Source organism: Triturus cristatus, chromosome 2_1, assembly GCF_964204655.1.
Source record: "Triturus cristatus chromosome 2_1, aTriCri1.1, whole genome shotgun sequence".
NCBI lineage: Eukaryota > Metazoa > Chordata > Amphibia > Caudata > Salamandridae > Triturus > Triturus cristatus.
This window is the reverse complement of record NC_140581.1, coordinates 38344239-38363524: the sequence shown is the minus strand read 5'-3', so window position 1 is coordinate 38363524 and position 19286 is coordinate 38344239. Positions and strand designations below refer to the sequence as shown.

At 49.2% G+C, this 19286-nt stretch overlaps 1 protein-coding gene across 6 annotated transcripts in view; it reads left to right on the top strand.

Annotated features, from left to right (window-relative positions):
* TAF1C (TATA-box binding protein associated factor, RNA polymerase I subunit C) overlaps positions 1-19286 on the top strand; it is a 281651-nt gene that overhangs the window by 194368 nt on the left and 67997 nt on the right. For 4 of the 6 annotated variants that reach the window (XM_085627783.1, XM_085627782.1, XM_085627785.1 and 1 more), the window contains one exon: positions 3973-4101. The exons of the other annotated variants lie outside the window; for them this stretch is intronic. In XM_085627783.1, the coding sequence (XP_085483909.1) occupies positions 3973-4101 (129 nt within the window). The remainder of the gene's footprint in view (positions 1-3972; positions 4102-19286) is intronic. 6 annotated transcript variants of the gene reach the window in all.

The window sequence follows — 19286 nt, the reverse complement described above, 5'->3', positions numbered from 1 at the left end:
AACTCACCTTTAAAATTAGTTAGTTGTGAAAGAAATGTGGCAGTCACACAGCAGTTTATCAGACCAGAATCACTGAGCTCCACACCTCTCTCCTCTCAGCAGAACCAGTTAATGGCACAGTTTCCCCTCTCTTTTTTCACACATATACATGTTAATTTTCAATCTCAGTACTTCCCACATTTTTTCAAATGAAATCACACATTTCTATTGGTTGAAAACTTCAACCCCTTTCCAAATGTACCCTTCCCCCAACTTAACTTCTGCCTGCTACCATAGCAACAGGTCATGGAACACAGGTGTGAGCAGAGAGGTCAGAAGTTCAACAGACAATGTTTCATTTCCAAAGAGCAAGAGTGCTTGACTTTTCAAACCTAACAGCAAATCCAAACTAATGTTCTTTTTTCACACTTTTTTCTGAACCAATGCAATACATGCTTTTTAAAATTTAAACATACAGCCTAGTTTTTAGTGTAGAATGCTTTGAAATAGCCAATGAGTTCTTTTTATAAAAAAAAGTATGTGTGCCCCCTTTTTTCAACTGTCTTTCCTTTCTTTTTGCCTTTCTACTGAAAGACACCTCCTGAGTGCATCCAGATCTCCTTTGAAGATGTTCACAGTGTGGATTGTAGGTCACAGCTATGTCTTCTGGAGTAAAAAATTTGCAGTAAAAAGAGGTATGGTGAGAGACCTTGCTTTGCCAAATGTAGACATCAAATGGATTGGTCAGAGAGGGTTAAAGTGGCACCAATTAATGCCTTTGGTGAAAACCTTTCTACATCTCTCCACAGCCTAACCTTATTTTTGTGCACTGTGGTGGAAATGACCTAGGCACTTTAACTGGGGTAGGTCTGGAAATGCTTATTAAGGACACCTTTGTGCAATTGATGTCGCTTTTTCCACAAACTGCCTTCGTATATTCTAACATATGCCAAAGGCAAAAGTGGAACTGGTCCAACCAATTTTGTCCGCAGATTGACAAAGCAAGGAAGCACGTCAACAAATCTATTTCTGCTTTCCTCAGAGACTATGGTATGGGTTCTATATACCACAACAACTTGCGTTACAACATGCAAGACATTTATAGAGGAGATGGTGTACATATATATTTATATATATATTTATATACTATCTCCCACTGGCAACCCATTCTGGTGTAGGTGTTTCCTGCATAGTTTTCAGTTAATAGAGGGATTATGGCTCAGAACCATATTGCCCCCTCTAGTTTACATTGCACTCAGTGTCACGCAGTTCTTAATGAGTTTGCGCCCTCAGTCTTACCATATGTGGTTGAGTGTGTTCAGTTAGGAAGCCTCCTGGTTTAGTTTCTGCACGTCTTTTCCTGTGTTTCTGGACTCCGGTCACACGCCTGGCAGACAGGTACTCGGTGAGGCTGTAGCTTCACGTCTCCAATGGCTGTGAGTTGTAGACTCTGTGGACAGGGACTGTGGTCCACACAAGTCGTGTTCACAGACTGAACAGGTGGGCAGGTGTTGTGGTATCGGTGCAGCCTCCGCTTGGGCCATTCTCCTTTTGGAAGGTGTCCGATGGCCAGTTTGGCCATGTACAGGCCAAGCTTTGACTGGCAACATTCTGGCCTCACTTCTTTTGGCACTACATCTGAGTATAAGCCGCTGTTCTTCTGGCCTAGGTACAAATTATCTTTCTTCTGGTGGCACTACGACATCACAGGACGTGCTGACAACCGAGTTTTGGCAATCTTCGGGTACAGTAGTGGCAACATGGTTCCTGCCAGGAACTCTTGTTGGGGAATCGTCACTCATCGACTGTGAGGTACACAGATCACTCTCTGCAATTTTCCTCTTCTGGTACTTCCCAACAGTACCAGGGTTAAAGATGGCCTGGCAGGTCGGGCTGGACTGTTCTGATTGGAGCAGGGTCACGATCAATTTGCGTAATGCTGGCTCCAAACTGAAGTGGCATGATGTAAAAAATAACAAGGGACGGGGTTGCGGCCAGAGTAATTACCAGTGGCTGAAATTAATTCAAGGTTTCCATCCATCACTTTTTTTTTATACTTTAGTTTGAGAGAATAAGTGAGACGGGTATTCTCAGACGTGGGTCCTGTGCATGCTGTGCCATTGGAACCAACTTATAATGGCTGATGAGTCCTGATATGGGCGAACTCTGTCCTGGGTTTCTTGTGTTCTGGTTCAGAGAGGAACTGGCTTGGCAGCTCGGAGTGGACTGTTCCTTTTGGTGTAGGGCCAAGACTGATATGCATATGGTTGGATCCAATGGTGCCATGGTGTACAAAATAATGATGGATTAGAATGCGACCCCAAGGAATTACCAGTGGCTGAGATTAATGCAAGTATTCCACCCTGCACTTTTTTTCTGTATACGTCTATCTGTCAGGAAGACATAAGCTCTGGTTGCACAGCATTCCTCTGCTCTGCCGATCAATCCCTTCATTGGTTGTAGAGAACTTGGATATTGACCAATAAGTAGTGTCCCACTTTTAGACCACAAAAGCAGACAGGAGATGTGTATCCACTGTCCACTGTCTGGACATTAAAACTGGTTTGAGGGGGAGTTGCACGTCTGTTATCAGCCCAACTGAAGGGTAATCAAGAAAAAACAAACCTATGGGCCTCACCTAAGGTGTCTCTCACCTGGCATCATAGAGTCTCAGGCTTACACTATAAACCAGATGGCAGTGGTACAGGAAGACTAATGAGCTGCCACTTGCTCAGCAAAAGGCCACATTGGAAAAAAGCACCTTTTCTCCTCTTCACTCACTTCACTGTCAAGGTCTCCTCCGCTCAGCTTCAGGAATGTCAGCAATACACTTCTGCTGTCTCGGAAAGTAACCATCTCGTTCACTATCCAAAATGGATCCCACCTGCCTCCATTACTTTGGTTCACTCACATGCACTATGTATGTAGCATGCTTTCTACCTACACACACAACATGCACTTGGGATGTTAGTACTATGATCTGGGTAAGTGCAAAGAAGCAGAACTTTGCATGAGGGGGCCAGTGGGCCTCACAAAACATAGCACACTGCCCTGCCACCACCGCTGTATGTGCTGACATGAAAGGGACCCCTAGTCCACCGTCTGTCAATGAGGACATTCGTGGTGCCGCTCCAACTCACAGTATGGGTGCAGGACCTCACTTGTGTCTAAATACCAGGCCTCTGTGCACAAGCTAGACCAGTGATCTGCTAGGGCCAAACCTGCATTTCAGATACTCGCAGTTGGGCACTCTGGGCTGAGGAAATCGACTGCACCCATGCAGAGGACATTCCTGTCCCAACAATGAGGTGATGGATTGATCTTATTACTCTGCCTGTTTAGCCTAATTTTCCTTCCAAGGGGGCTATCAGATAAGCAAACCACTAGATGTTGAATGTTGGGCTGAGACGAAGACTATAGAAATGGGGTAATGGGGATTGCGCCAGGTAATCAAGGTGTTCTTGTCCATGAAATGCAGATCATGATAGCTTGCAGTGGGAGTAACTTTCTGCATGTCCTCATCAGTTGTTCAAAGTTAATGATTTAATGGGAAAACGTGTGGCAAATAATAATAAGAAATGTCTTAATCCTAATTATCAATACGCTGCGTCGGTGGTAGTTAATCATGTGTGCTATACACTCAAGTATGTGACCTAACCTAGCAAATCATAGCCGATACAGCCATTAGATTTGTAGTTTTCTGCTCCCACTTTACTTTTCAGAAACCTAGCTCCTTAACTTTTCCCTTATTTTTACACCAATCTAAAGTGTTGCATGTTTAGCTCAGAGTAATGTTGCAAAACATTCACATTTATTATTTATAGGGAATATAAATAATGTACGTTCGAGATTAGCTACGTATTGTTCTATTTCATAGTCTGCATGAGTGCAAGTTTTTTGTATGTAAAAACCCATGTAAGAAGGAACACATTTTAATTGGAACAGTAAAAAACATTTCTGGAGTCCGGTAATCTGGTCCTCTTTTCTCTAAAGGCATCAGGAAACCAGAACCAGTTAATGTTCAAGATTGGTGAGGAGGCTGACTGCCAGAGAGGGGAGAGGGTCATATGCACAAAGTACCTGAGCCACATCCATCCTTTCCACCACCTCATTACCACACAGGTGAGTGCTGGGCCTCGAGGGATGAGAACACTGATGGTGAACGCTGAATGAGTTCAAGGATCCGGTGGATCGGCACAGATAATGTACAGCAAGGACCGAATGTGGGCAGACAGGAAAGGCTTGAAGTGTGCCATATTTATTTATGACAACGAAGACTCTATACGATGCGGTCTGCAGCAGAAAAAATGCAATGTGCACAAGTTATCTCTTAATTCAGAAATGGTTTTCGCACAGGTCTGTTGATCTTTGCCATCTGTATACTTGCTTCATACTTTTTCTCCCCCAGATTTGAACAAAATCTGCACATTCATACTCAATTAGAGAATATCAGGCAACTGGCAGTTTATTTTCCTCTGCTATATCCTATCGGAGTGTTTTTTGACTTTGCAGACAAGAACCAATCTGCTGGGGGATCATGGCCAACCGCCAAGCACGATGTCCGCTTGCTTAAGCAGCTTTGATTCCAGAATATTAAAATTCCCTTCATCTGTGCCTAAATCCGCTTGACACCCAATCCCATAAAGGAATCGCAAGAAGGTGCAGAGAGATAAATGAGCTGAGGCAGTAGAGGCTGGGTCACTGCTGGATGAGACCACTGGAGCAAAGCTTATGCCAACTGGGCAGACCTGAGCTCGATTGATGAGGCAGGCCTGCCAGCGGGAGAACTTAACCAGAGCGAAGACATCCTGCAGAGTGGCCTGCGGGCCTCCAAAGCCCCTCGTTGCCCACTGCGCTCCTGGAAGCAGCAGCAGCTGGCGTCCATAGATGAATGGGCAGCCAGGGAATAGGGAGCCTTGAGATCCCCTGGGGAATAGGCTAAAGAGGAGGACCTCTGCTTGACTCCACAGGAAGTCTGAAGAATTAGCGGGGGTAGGGGGGAATGGGGGAGTGCCCGGCAGAACACTGCAAGGGCCTACAGTCTAAAAGTAGAAGGATCGCAGCAGGTAGCAGAGAGTGGGACCTGTGGCTGGAAACCACCCCAGTAGGAAGTGTTCTGGTGTCTGTGGTAGCTCTTTATCAATCAAGTCGCCTATTACCTGCCGTATGTCCCCCCAGAAGGTCCGCAATAGGGGGCAGTTCCAGAACATGTGGAGTATGTGCGCCTCTTTCCCCGCATCACGGACAGGCTGCCGACTCCGCGCAAAAGTATTTCCTAATGCTGGCCGGCGTTAAATATGCTCAGCGTAACACATAGTAGTTAATTAATTTAAAATGTGCGTTACTGGACGCCTTTGGAGTGCATTCTAGAATTTTCTCCCACTCTCTCTCTGGTATCTGCTTACCGAGGTCGTCTTTCCATTGCAGTTTCAGTCGCTCTAATGGCTGTTGTACATCCTTCTGTATGGCCTTATATAGGCAGGAGACCGTTTTAATTCTTCCTGCTGAGAGCGCGACATATCTGCACCCCGCCAGCGCTCGTGGTTCCGCGCCCCCGCTTTTCCAATGTATCCTAACCCTGCGCGTCAAGGCCCTATGCTTCAGGAAGTGACCCCCAGGTATGTCATATGCAGCTTGCATGTCCTCAAAGGGTAGGAGCGTGGAGTCTCGACATAGGTCCCCCAACTCTCTGTCCTGCTTCAACCCAGTAAGCTCACCATGCAGAGATGGGGTGAGGGGGGAGTTAAACAAGGCATATTTTTCTTCTTTTGTTCAGATTTTATTGTTCTACTTTACTGTACAGATACACATATGAGGGACATGACCAGGGCCGGGTTGGGATGCCCTACTGGCAACCTCGGTCTATAGCCCTAAATGAGGTGACCCTGCAAGGAAACTATACCAAAGTAATATGACAAGCACAAAATCAATAAAAATATTGTTGCGTAACGTTAATGGATTAGGGGACATGAATAAAATAGGGGTGATACTCCAATACTTTAGAAAACATGCCCCCGGTGTAGTGTTGGTCCAGAGAACACATATAAAGGGCAACAACTACAGAGCCCTGGGTAGATGGAGATACAAAGTATTAGCCCATTCGGTATCCACTACGGGCTCCAGAGGGGTGGGCATAATTGTTAAAACATCTACTCCTGTCTTCCTCCACAGGACATGCACAGATGCACTTGGGAGGTATGTGGCTTGTTTGGAACACTGGAAGGGCTTAACATATGTTCAGTGTACGTCCCACCTAATTGGCATGCACTTGCACTTCCATATGTGAGCCCCCTACTATTGCAGCTACCATACGGCACCCTGCTTCTAGGGGGTGACATCAACCCAGTGTTGCGGTAGGATTGGGACAAGTGGACAAGCAAGGTAGCACAGGAGAGGCTTAGCCCCCTCCAGGTCTTTCTGATGGCCGAGAGTCTGGGGGATCTGCAGGAAGCCCATAATCCACAGGAACAACAATACACATACTTTCTTTTGTGGACCACTGCCCATAATGGCGAATGGTCCGACACGCCCCTCGTGAGGGTCTCAAGGCGCTGAGGGAACAAATTCCCCCTCCACCTCTGACGAAGCCCGACACTGCACCAATTCAGAAAGAACCTCAAGACCTGGCTCTTCGAATGACCAAACGGAGCTGCTCACGCCCCCCCCCCTTAGTGCCTTGAGACCCTCACGGGTGAGTAGCGTGCTCACCCCCCCTGATTGATTGATACTATTCAGGGGCACATAAAAGTCTCTCCTGAATTGATTATCTCCTCACCCGTCATACGCAGTTCCACTGGTACTCGGAGGTACGACACTTGGCGAGGGGCATGTTGGACAATTCGCCATTGTGGGCACTGGTCCACAAAAGAAAGACTGACCAAAAGAGGGTGTGGCTGATAAACCCCTGGTACTATAAAAAACGTAAAATCAGGGACCACTACTTTGCGGAATATAATGACTCAGTTGTCACGCTGTGCGAGGCATACAAAACGGTCCTCGGGTGCATGCAAAATCCCTGATAGTGGGAGATCAGCAGGAATTTTTTTTAACATGGATGGAGAGACTGCTCCACACCAGGCAGACGATGCCCTGGTACATAAATTATCTCCAGTATCGCCCCACAGTTGATGGCTGTGTATAAAGGGAGCAAATCTAAGGGTGTCCCCCCGACAAGATCAGAGAATGGCCACCATAAGTGTCATACCCAAGGAGGGGAAGCCCCCAGGTGAATGCTACTCCTACAGGCCAATTTCATTCTGGAAAGCGTAGGGCAAGCTATTAGCAAAGGTACTGGTGCCCTGTTTGTGAAAAGTGATCCACTCCCTCGTACATCCTGACCAATCAGTCTTTATGCCCAATCACAGTGCAAGGCTTATTCTTAAGTGACTACTTGAGGTACTGGAGCAAATATAAACCCTCCTGGAACACGCCTTGATGGTGTCCTGAGACTCCAGGATGGCATGTGATACCCTTGAGTGGGGCTACGTTTTTGCAGCACTAAATAGGTTTGGAATTCCAACAATGAGTCTGGCTGCTTTACAGCGACCCGCTGGCTAGGGTCAAAATCAACAGACCTGTTCATAGACTTTCAAGCTCTGTCGGCTAACCAGAGAGGGGTGCCCACTGTCACCAATGATTTTTGCCCTGGCACCGGAGCCCCTGACTGCTTGGGTTAGGCAGGACCCTCTACTCAGGGGATTAGACTGGGGCGGCGCATGGGAAGAGAGGATAACACTGTACACGGATCACATCCTACTCTTTGTGGCTGAAATTTGAGATGACGATGTCCAGGCTTATGCAAATGCTCATGAATTTTGGCAAAAACTCAAGTTATGTTATTAGCTGGCACAAGTCCGTATTGCTCCCGCTTGTGGGCGAAGTGCCGAGATTGCTGCGTGATTGTGCAGTGCGAGTCATGGAGGGGGGATTTTGGTCCCTCTCTATCGGTGTAACTAGAAATGCTAGAATTTTCCACGAGTGAAACCTGACCCTGCTCCATCCTAGAAGGATTGAGGGGCGACATTGGACACTAGTGTCCCCTGCCACTCTCCCTACTGGGTAGGCCACCTCTATTTAAAATGATATCCCTAACGCACTTCTTATATACGCTAAAAAATACCCCCTCTGTGGTACCCAAAAGGTACTTCAGAGAAATTGAGGCAGTAATTCAAACACTTCTATAAAATGGTTCGCCATGACAAAGCCTACAAGGAGCTGGTGGGATGGAGGAATACTCCTGCCAGATGTCCAGAAATACTACTGGGCATCCCTACTGGTGACAGTCCATGACTGGGCGTTTATGACCCAGTCTGAATCGGCATTGCGATTGGACAGGCTTACAATGACTGACAGAGGATACCCAGCAGTGCTGTTTGGGACTAAATCCCTGGTAGAGCTACCCCACATACAAGTACAGTGATTAAAACTATAGAACGAGTTGACAAAATATTTAGGATGAGGGAGCAAACTCACACGAGCGACCCCACTGTGGGATACAGCAGCACTGCCAGCCCTGAGAAGGCTGCAGGGGTTCACCAAATGGGATCTGATAGGGGTATCTCCAAGGTTGGAGACCTGTGAATAGGGGGTGATGTTCTTCCTCTCTTTATGTTGGTGACCGAGTATAACTTGTCAGACAGAGACCTACCAATCCCTTCAGGTCAGATGTGCCCTCAGAGAAATTCTGTTGAAGGGAGTGGAGGAGTCTTCCACGTAACTTCCACCTGACTTGTAGAAAGATCCAAAATCACTCACCTAACACCCTGCAACAATTAAGGGTGCGATAGGAGGAGCAATTAGGGGAGTTTGATGATGGAGAGTGGAAAGAGGCGCTTAGGGCCTGAGGGAGGTCACAATAAAAATTGAGGTTCTGATTGGTTCAGATCCTTATATTGTACTGCTCCGACTTTTCAAGGACGACCCCAGTCAAAATGGGATGAACTGCATCCAACCTGTGCCTGCGAGGGTGTGGGAAAGAAAGACCCTATGGGCTTGCCCAGCGATACAGACCTTCTATTCAAAACGTACGTAGTGCATGTGAAAGCGGGGGGAACAGGCTTGAACGGAACAGCAAAATGCAATGTGCGCAATATAAGAGAAGCAGAGAAGGCTCTGAAGTATCAGAAAGTTTGGACAATATTAGGTCTGAATGTAGCTTAGAGAAACCTTGTCAGAGCATGGGGTGCCGGGACTCTATCGGATGTGGAAATTTGGAAAAGAGATATGGATTGGTGCATGCTTGCTGAGAAAATGGTTTACAGAAGTAGGGGTTGTCCCAAAAAATGGGAGAAAGTCTGGCAAGATGGGGCCCACTCCATAATACTGACTGTGACAACAACAAATCGCCAGATATCACCGAAGCCCATGCCAGTACACTGGAAACCGACTCTCAAGGGGGAAGGGCAACATTGGGTGGATCAGAGCCAATGGGACAGATGTATCCAGGTACTGAAAATGCATTTGTTGAGTGAGACAGTGAACAGTTGTATTTATTGTTTCTTTTTCTTTAATAAAATGATTTTTTTTAAATGCTTATTTTGGTCACCCACAGACTTCTGTATAATACTGTGCCTAATTGGGGGGCGTGGCCTAGCTTCGAAACAAGATGGCTGTGTAGCTTTTCAGCTCCGCTAAAACCTCCTCCCCGGCATAAATCCTGATATTTATGCTGACTTCTGGCAACGGAATCGACTTACCCGGAGCGAGTGGCGCGCAAGAGTGTTTTTCTGGGCCCCGGCGCTGCCTCTAGACCCTGCAAGCAGGTCCCGTGTTTTGGGGCCTAAGGACCCCTCTTACGCCTGGGGCTCAAGTGATCCTGTGAGCCGGGGCAGCGCAACTGGAGCGGCGGCCGCCTCGGACCGGAAGTCACCGGTCGGCGAAGTGTCCTGCGGAGACTAACGGTATTGCGGCGCCAGGGGTTGCAGCTGCCGATTGCGGGGAGAGGTACATCGAACATCCTTTTGACCCCCTGTTTTGAGACGTCAACAGTGGAGGATCGGGCGGAGGCGCCAATTAGACCCACCGAGAGCTGTGCTACATCCTGGTTGTTGGTGCGCCCTTCTGGGGCCCTCGGACTCGCTGGACAGGTGAGACGGCGGAGCTCCGTCGGCGACCCGCTCTCGCGACGGACCCCTCTCTGTAGCGGGCGGCAGTGTGGGGAAGGGAGCACCCACCTGTCTCCATTTGAGCGCGTGGAGCCCTGAGGACTTTCGTGGAGGAGTGAGGCGCGCCGGAGCGAGAGGGGAGCGCACGACTGAGCCATGCTCGCCGCCGTGGGAGTGTGCCCTTGGGTGTTAAGTCGGAGCAACGCCAGCATCCCGGCTTTGTGTGCTTGGGCCGGCTCGGGCCTCTGGGCTGACGGCGGCGCTCCGCCTCGGAGGAGCAGCTACTGCCGTCCCTTGTGACTGCCACATCGCTCCATATTACCAGATAATAGGAGAGAGACTGCCGCGCGGTGGACGCGCACCGGGAGGCTTGAGGACGACTGCTGAGCCCCTGGGCGCTGATGTGCGTTCGGCCGGTGCCTCTTTGCGGTGTGGCGGTAGAGGAGAGACTGACGAGATCCGCTGGACCTGCTGAGTGGGTGAGCCGCTGCGAGACCCCGCTGTGCGGCTCTACTGGGTAACCTCTACTGGGAGGATTTCTCCGCGACCACCCCACGCGGGTGACTTGTTCTGGAGGGGCCGGTTCTGTGTCTTCGTTGGACGGATCAGGGACTCATCGTGCCCAACTCGAAGGGCGCGAAAATGTCCCAACAGAGCAGACTGGACCGCTACGCCTTCCCGAGAGCTGACCTACCTGAACGGAAGGAGGTAGGCGACAAACAGCAAAGTGGTGCGGAGCGGGACCCCTCTGAACCCACCATGAAGGACTTACTGTCAGCAATTACTGGGGTTCGAACATCCATTGATACCCTCTCCTCTGAAGTGTCATTAATCAGGGCGGACCTCGGCAAATATAGGGAAAAAGTAAAGCAACTTGAGACCACCACTGCAAATCTGGTAGCGGATACCTCGCAACTGCAATCTGACGTTAAGGAACTCCATGCTTTCCGCAAATTCACAGAGGATAAGCTTAATGATTATGAGGGGAGGTTAAGACGCAACAACATACGGGTGCTGGGGGTGCCCGAGAAATCGGAGGGCCCTGCTATGGACCTGTTCGTCGAGGACCTTATCGTAACGAAACTGCAACCAAAGGGTCTCTCCAAACTGTTCGTGGTCGAGAGGGCACACAGGGTGCCGGGGGGTCGCCCGGGGCCCCACCTCGTCCGATACTGGCCCGACTATTAAACTATCGAGACAGAGATACAATCCTTCAAGCTGCCAGAGTTGCCCCCCGCTCTGCCTGGATAATGCGGTTGTCACTTTCTTTCCCGACTTTACTCGCGCGGTTCAGATGCTTAGGCGCTCATTCCTGGATGTTAAGCGAAGACTGGGGGCCAGAGAACTGAAATATGCCATTGTCTTCCCCGCGCGTCTGCGTGTCGAGGCAGATAGACAAACTTACTTTTTCGATCTCCCGGAGGCCGCATCTGACTGGTTGGACAGCCGGAGAGACTAAGCGGATAGCGGCCCCAATGAGAGCTGACCTGGATGAGGTGCCTATGTCGGAGCGCCGTTAATGACCTTGGAGCCGCCGTCTCCTGTCATGGGCTGGCGCCTGACCTTAAATCCGTGGCATCCACAGGTGCCGATCTATACACTCTGCTCTGCCATACACCTTTGCTCCTTATACTGACTTTCTTTATGCAATGCACTGACACCTTGCCATGTTAGGGGGGGGGTCAGCGGGGCACCACGGCCCCCCTCTACATTCTTCTTGTTAGCTTTTTTCTTTTTGGGCAACAGGCACTCTGTAATTTTAAAGATGGGTAGTTTCGAGCCCAGAGCGCAGGGAAGCAGGGCGGGGGGTGGTTGGGTGGGTTTGTCTTTTTTTGTTATTTGTTGTTTTGTATTTACTTGACTGCATAGTCCCTATTGGTGGAACACAGTGCCACACTCCCTCTACAAACAAATGGGTACGCAAAGGAACAAAGAAATTAGAATCTTACGTTGGAATGTCAACGGGCTAGGAGACAGAATTAAGAGAAGCGTGGTGTTGCAGCACATCAAAAGACTGTCACCTGACATTGTCCTGCTTCAGGAAACTCATCTAATCGGTAACATGTGTAGGGCGATGTGCAGGTAGGGCTACTCTATGGTGGCTCATGCGGGCTTTACATCTAGCTCAAGAGGGGTTGGCATTATGCAAACAAAATCGTTTCCATTTTCTCTTGCATCCACACACGTGGACCCCCCCACTGCACACTCTTTTTCTAGCTTTCTAGAGGCAATGGGGCTTGTAGACGTATGGAGAACTTACCACCCGGACAAAATACAACACACGTTTCACTCTTTGGCACTCAATAGTCTCTCCCATCTAGATTACATAATTGTTCCCGCTTCCCAGGTCACCAGCATCCATGAGATCCGGCACCTCGCCAGAGGCATATCTGATCACTACCCCCTATGGGCACACATAGTACTTGACTACACACGCATGGGACGTATTGCCCCTATAAACCCCTGGCACCTTAAAAATCCCAAAATACGTGACAGTCTGATCAAATCCATTGACGACTACTTTGTGGAGAATGAGCACACTGTCGACTCCCCTCAAACGCTCTGGGAGGCCTTTAAAACTGTAGTCCTGGGCCAGGCCCTATCCCTCATAGCAGGAGCCAAGAAAGAACGGCTAAAGGACATCTCTGATGCGGAGCAAGAGATCTATCGACTTGAGCAAGATGCTGCCTCTGGTGCTACGCCCGAAACGCTTCATGCACTCCGGCTGCTCCAAGATGAATATAGGGCTCTGGCCACTGACCGGGCCAAACTAATGGGGCAAGAAAGGCTGGACCGAATCTATGATTGGGGAGACAAAGCTGGGAAACTGATTGCCTGGCTTGATAAAAAGGAGCAGGCTAGTCGTCTTGTCCCAGAGCTTGGAGGGCCTGACGGCAACCCCATAATAGATCCCCAAGACATAGCCAATCACTTTGCAACCCACTTTCACACAGTATACAACTCGGTGGCCCCATATACACAAGTAGATTCCTTGGACCTCCTACAGGAAATCTCTCTCCCTATTCTCCCGGACTCTGACCGTTTATTTCTTGATAGTGCCCTCTCCACTGAAGAAATTGCACTAGCGATCCGTGCGATACGTCCAGGCAAAGCACTTGGTCCAAACTGCATCCCAATTGAGCTGTATAAGCTCCGCCCCGACAAGCTGGGCCACTATCTGAAATCCATGTACACCAGCAGTCTAGAAAAGGGATTATTGTCCCTAGACCAAAGAATGGCGACCATTGTCACTATACACAAAGATGGGAAACCCAAAACTGACTGTGCCTCTTACCGGCCCATTTCGTTGCTGAATGCTGAGCCTCATATCCTCGCCAAAGTATTTGCCAACAGGTTGATCAAAGTCATAGGAGACCTAGTGCATCCTGATCAATCAGGATTCATGCCTCGGAAGAATACGGCCTTAAATCTGCGCAGAATGCACGGGGTGATTGGCAGGGTACCGACCATTCGCGACGATGTAGTTGTGGTGTCGCTCGATGCTACGATGGCGTTTGACACCCTTGAGTGGCCATATCTCTTCGCAGTACTAACGAAACTAGGATTCGGCCCGGTATTCATCAAATGGATGAAGTTACTCTACAGCGCGCCTATGGCACAAGTTGTTGTGAACAACAAAAAGTCCGAACCCTTCACACTCACTCGCGGCACCCGCCAGGGCTGCCCCCTATCTCCCCTATTGTTTGCCCTGGCCCTTGAGCCTCTTGCAGCCTGGATCCGTAATGATGCAGCAATCCGAGGGATGCGGTGGTCGGTAGACTGGGTGGACCGTATCTCCCTCTACGCAGATGGCATCCTTCTTTATCTTACCTCACCTAAGAGGTCCTTGGTTGTGGTATTTGATATCTTAGACGTCTTTGGGAGATATTCCGGATTTCGAGATAATTGGCAAAAATCACTCGTGTATGTTCTCCGCGGAAACTCTCCCCAACTGCCCCATCTCTATAGCTACTGAAGGCTTTAAATACCTTGGTATATTTATCTCTCTTGCCCCGGCGATCAGATATGTCCGCAACCTGGTCCCCCCCCCCCCCCCTGCAGAGGCTCAAGAGCGACATCGTTACCTGGAAATTGATCCCGATATCCCTATTAGGTAAGGCAGCCCTCTTTTAAATGATGTCCCTGCCCCGTTTCCTCTATGCATTGCAAAATTCGGCTGATTCCATCCCAAACTCCTATTTTAAAGAAATCGAAGGGCTCCAGAGAGACCTTCTTTGGGGTGGGAGACCACGCATTGCCTTACCAAAACTCACACTCAGCTGGTATGACGGTGGAATCGGACTGCCAGACATAAGGAAATTCTACTGGGCGGCGCACCTCACAGCTATAAATCACGGCACATACGGTCGCCCTGACGATCCGGGATTCCGCATGGACCGTTGGATCCTTCCTGGCGGGGCCTACACCCGAGCACTCTACTCCAAACCTGACAGGCATCCACTTACCGGGCCCACTAAACACACAGTCAAGATATGGCATGCCGCAACCCAATCCTTGGGCTGGCATAATAGACTAACTCTTGCCACCCCACTATAGGACTCTCAAAAACTAGGGGACCTGGGTACCTCCAAGGGTTTCGACAAATGGGACCTGATCGGACTCTCCACTATTGGGGACCTATGGGAGGCAGGGGGGGTAAAACCGTTTAGCACTCTCCAAAAACAACACGCACTGGCGGATTCTGAGCTTTTTAGATATCTCCAGATCCACCATGCCTTACAATCCGTACTGCCTCGTGACGGCTCCCCACCGGATAGCTCGCCATTGGAGGATAGACTGCTGGATGGATATCTCCCCGACAGGGCTATATCTTTAACCTATAGGAAACTAATCAACAACATGAGCGATCTCCTAATTCTGCTCCGGGAGAAAGTGGACGAGAGATGGCATTGAACTAGATGACGAAAGCTGGCAGGCGGCGGTCTCCTCCCCCAAAGAGGTTGCAATATCAGCGCGACTCCGGCTGGTGCAGCTGAAAATCCTACACAGAACATACATAACGGGTCCCCAACTGGTGCACATGGGTGGTCGGACGGACGGGTCCTGCAAAAGGGGATGCGCTCACAGGGCACCTTCATGCACACTATATGGCATTGTGGGCCAATCCAGGAATTCTGGCGTACTACACACGTAATTATGAGCGAAGTACTGGGGGTTGAGATCCAGCAGGAAGCGCCCAGATGCCTCCTAAACATTTGGGAACCTACAGATCTCACTACCTATGCCGCACAATGGGTCACACTCGGCTGTATGATAGCTAACAGGAACATTGCGCAGCTCTGGGGGGCCCCACATGCACCCACCATTACAAACTGGAAAAAAGATCTTGACTGGTGCATGCAAAGAGTGAAGTTTGTGTACATGGCTCGGGGCTGTCCCCGTAAATGGTCTAAGATATGGTCCCCTTGGAACTTGTATCGTGGGAACATCTGTACCCCTCCCCGCGCACAGGACGATTATGTCTCCCCATCCCCGTGATTTCCACAACGTATGCTTACTGTATTACTATGTATATTGAACCATGCGATACCCTCTGTATTGACTGTTGGATACTATGCCATGTTGGCGAGTCTGTTCAATAAAAAGATTTATAAAAAAAAAATACTGTGCCTAATTGGACATGTCTGACACAGTCACACATGTATACTTCACGTCAACATCCCTTCTCTCTCTTTACAGTCTGATCAGTCTCTGCATAACTTTGTGGCTCCCACAGACATTTCACAGGTCTACTCCCCATTTCTTAGCACACTCGAGAGCTGAATCACCTCAAGCTTAAGCAAATCAGGAGCATCAAAGCAGTAGTTAAAATTATGATGGATACTTCTCCTGTCGATGCCTTACCTTTCAAATATCCCATGACTGAGACTGAATCTGGAAGCTTTTCAATCGTTCGCCATGCCAGTTGGAGTGTGCTGGCTCCGCTTCAGTGTCGGAAGCAGCACCCTCATGCACCACTGGAGTGATAAACCTGTCCTGTCGGCATGCTGACGTCTCTTCCCTTTTTTCCCTTACCAAATGTGGAACTCGACTCATCAGGAGACAAGTCAACATTTTTCAAAACACTTAAAGAAAATTCTGTTGCAGTTCGGCATGTCACCCCTTAAATGGTCAGGGTTTAAGCTTGACCGGGACTGTGGTGGGCAAATGTCATTACCTGCATGACATTTGCCTGTGGTGCTTGAGGTCCGACCACGACATCAAGGTCTGCAACTAATGCCAGCGTATACTCCCCAAGGCCAGTGAGGATGATCACGGTTCGCGATGAACGTCGGACAGAAAGGAAGTCCTGATCAATATGAAGGGCCACGGAGTCACCACCCTCCTCAAAGTCGTGGAAGTGCAAACATAAGAAGAGAGAAGCCATGACTCCACTTGAAGCGTAAGGCGCCGAAATGCCCCGCCTCCCCACAAGAGTCCTCCTTGGCACCAAAACTTGGAATAACCTCAGAGTATCCTTCACCTACGGTTCCTTTGGACCCTGTGCCAATTCAAGAGCTATTACTACCTGTGGCACCGACACCAAGACCCCAGCCAGGTAAGTCTTACCCTGAATTCTGCGACCCTGGAACTGATCCGACTCACTTTCTCAACTCAATGTTTGATGTTTTCAGACAAGCTATAGTCCCTGTGTCCGCCTTCCAGTCTCATGGGACCAATAGGTTACTCCTTTGGAGCTCTCTTGCCACCATATATTGCAGCCTCTTTTGCTCCATTCCTGCCACCATCACTGATCGCATATCCTCCATCACTACAACAAGAACCAGTCCCCACTACAGGCTTGGCACGACACCCTATGCTACCTTCTTACCATACCTTTGAGCCCTTCACCTTCAGTGCGAGGTCAGCCATCAGTGACTCCTACAGCACCACTAGCAACGTCACTAGCTCCACAGTGGACGTCACAAACACTACAAATGACGCCACTGTTGGCGCAACCCACCAGACCAGACACATTACCTCTCATGGTGTTCCCTCTATAAACACGATCCAGAAGAGAGGCACGGCAGCTCAGAGAGGGGGATTCTGACTCAACAAAGATCCGTGCCTGGATATTGGACAATGGGGATGGACAGTATACATCCCTTGGCTTAGACTTTGTTGGTCTAAAGGACACTGGTGGGCTTGACATTAGAATGGGACCCCTGATTGGAAGCAGCATGGTATCAAAATCCTTGAACATCACCTGCCTCATGGGACGTTACACACATGCCCTCTGGGACATTGCCCAGGTAATAATACCTACCTTGCTGGACCACCTTTAGCTTCTCAGAACTGGTCAGAGACAGCCATGCTGCAGCAAATCAGATCATTCAGTCGGGGCTGGATATAGCAGACTCCGTCGCTCAGTCCATGGGAACTTCGATCTCCCTTGGCCACCAAACATGGCTGAGAAATTCAGGTTTTCTCTAGGATGTCCAAACCTTTCTTGTGGATCACCCTTTTGATGGTTCGTGTCTTTTCAGAAGAAAGGCTACCTTTGCACTTGAAAGGTTCAAGGAGAGCAAGGTGACAGCGAAATCGCTCAGGCTCCAAGCACAACAAAGAGACTATTGGCATTTCAACAGTTTTTGGGGGATTCTCTAAGGGCTTTTCCATTTGAGGCAACACACAGCAACGCTCTCCGCAGCAACAGCAGGCCGCTCAGCTTTACAAGCCATACAGAGGTCATGGTAAAGGAAGAGTTTGTCCTCTGCTTGTACCTCCCCCTCCCCTCTCTTCCTCATCTTTCTTCTTAGCCACTGCAGAAAAGCAGTCCTTATTCCATCTTGTCAGCACACAGGGCGCTGGTTGGAGGTCGGGTTTCCTCCTTTCTACAGGCCTGGAAGACCATCACTTCAGGTCAGTTGGTGTTGCATATTGTGTGAGGGTGGTATGGCCTACCCTTTCAGCAGGCCCCCTACCCATTCCTCACTCCACGTCTACTGTTCCACCCGATCACCTTCAAGTGCATCAGCAGGACATAGATATTTTGCTGAAGAAAAGGGGTGGTAGAGTTGGTGCCAGAGCAGAAACTGGGTTACGGGTGCTACTCCCAATGACTGTGTCCCAAAGAAGGATGGTGGTCTTCATACCATCCTAGACCTCGGGTCTGCACTAGTTCCTCAGAAAGGAGAAGGTCAAAATGCTATACCTGGCTCAGGAGTTACTGAAAAGGGAAGACTACATGGTGTCTGTCGAACTGCAGAATGCAGATTATTATATCTCTAGTCTCCTGTCACTCAAAAAGTACCTTTGCTTCACTGTAAGACCCATCAACAACAAGTTTGCAGTCCTTCTGTTTGGCCTCATGACTGCACCAAAAGGCTTCACAAAGTTGATGGCAGTCGTCACGGCCCACCTCAGAAGATAGAGATTACTGTATTCCATTACTTGTACGAATGATTCCTCAAGGTCGACTATCCAGAGATGGTATCATATCACCTGCAGGTCACATCTTTGTTGCTGTTCGAATTAGGTTTTCCGTCCACAAGCCCAAATTTCACCTAGTGCCTTCTCACTGCATCCTCTGCATCCTCTTCATAGGGGTAGTACTCAACACTACATCAAAGTCAAGCCTTTCCCCATCCACAGTGTTCAGGGCATTAAAGCCATGATTCAGATGTTTCAGAACGAAGTCCTAGTCCTGATGGCTTTGCGCCTGCTTGGGCTGCTGGCAGGTTGCATTCTGATTTTCACTCATGCTGGTACATGAAGGCCTTCTACTGGTTTCTCTGCAGTCAGTGGTCCCATCATGGCAGAGCTCTTCAGAGTTCTATCACGATCTACAGGGACACTGCCTTCCACTGTTCACCACTGCAGATCCAAAGCAATCTGATTCGAGGAAAGTTATCTCAGTCCCCACAGGCAGTGGCATCAGTCCTCACGGATGCATTTTGTCTAGAGGGGGAGCTCACATGGAGAATTAGAGATCAAAGGCTATTGGTTTCCAAAGGAGAAGATGTGGCGTATCAATCTGCTCATGTGGCGGGCGAACCGACTAGCACTCCAGGCTAGGGGCAGGTTCTGCACCCCATTCTCCACAGCCTACGGCTTCAGCCTGGAGTTTGAGCAGAGTAACCTGATGCTTTTTCTCTGCCTCCTTAAGTAAGGGATGTCCTCTGTGCCCAAAGTCATTCGGCCGCAATGGTTTATTCTGGGAGATGGAGTATATTTGTGAAGTGGGGAATGGACAATTTGGTT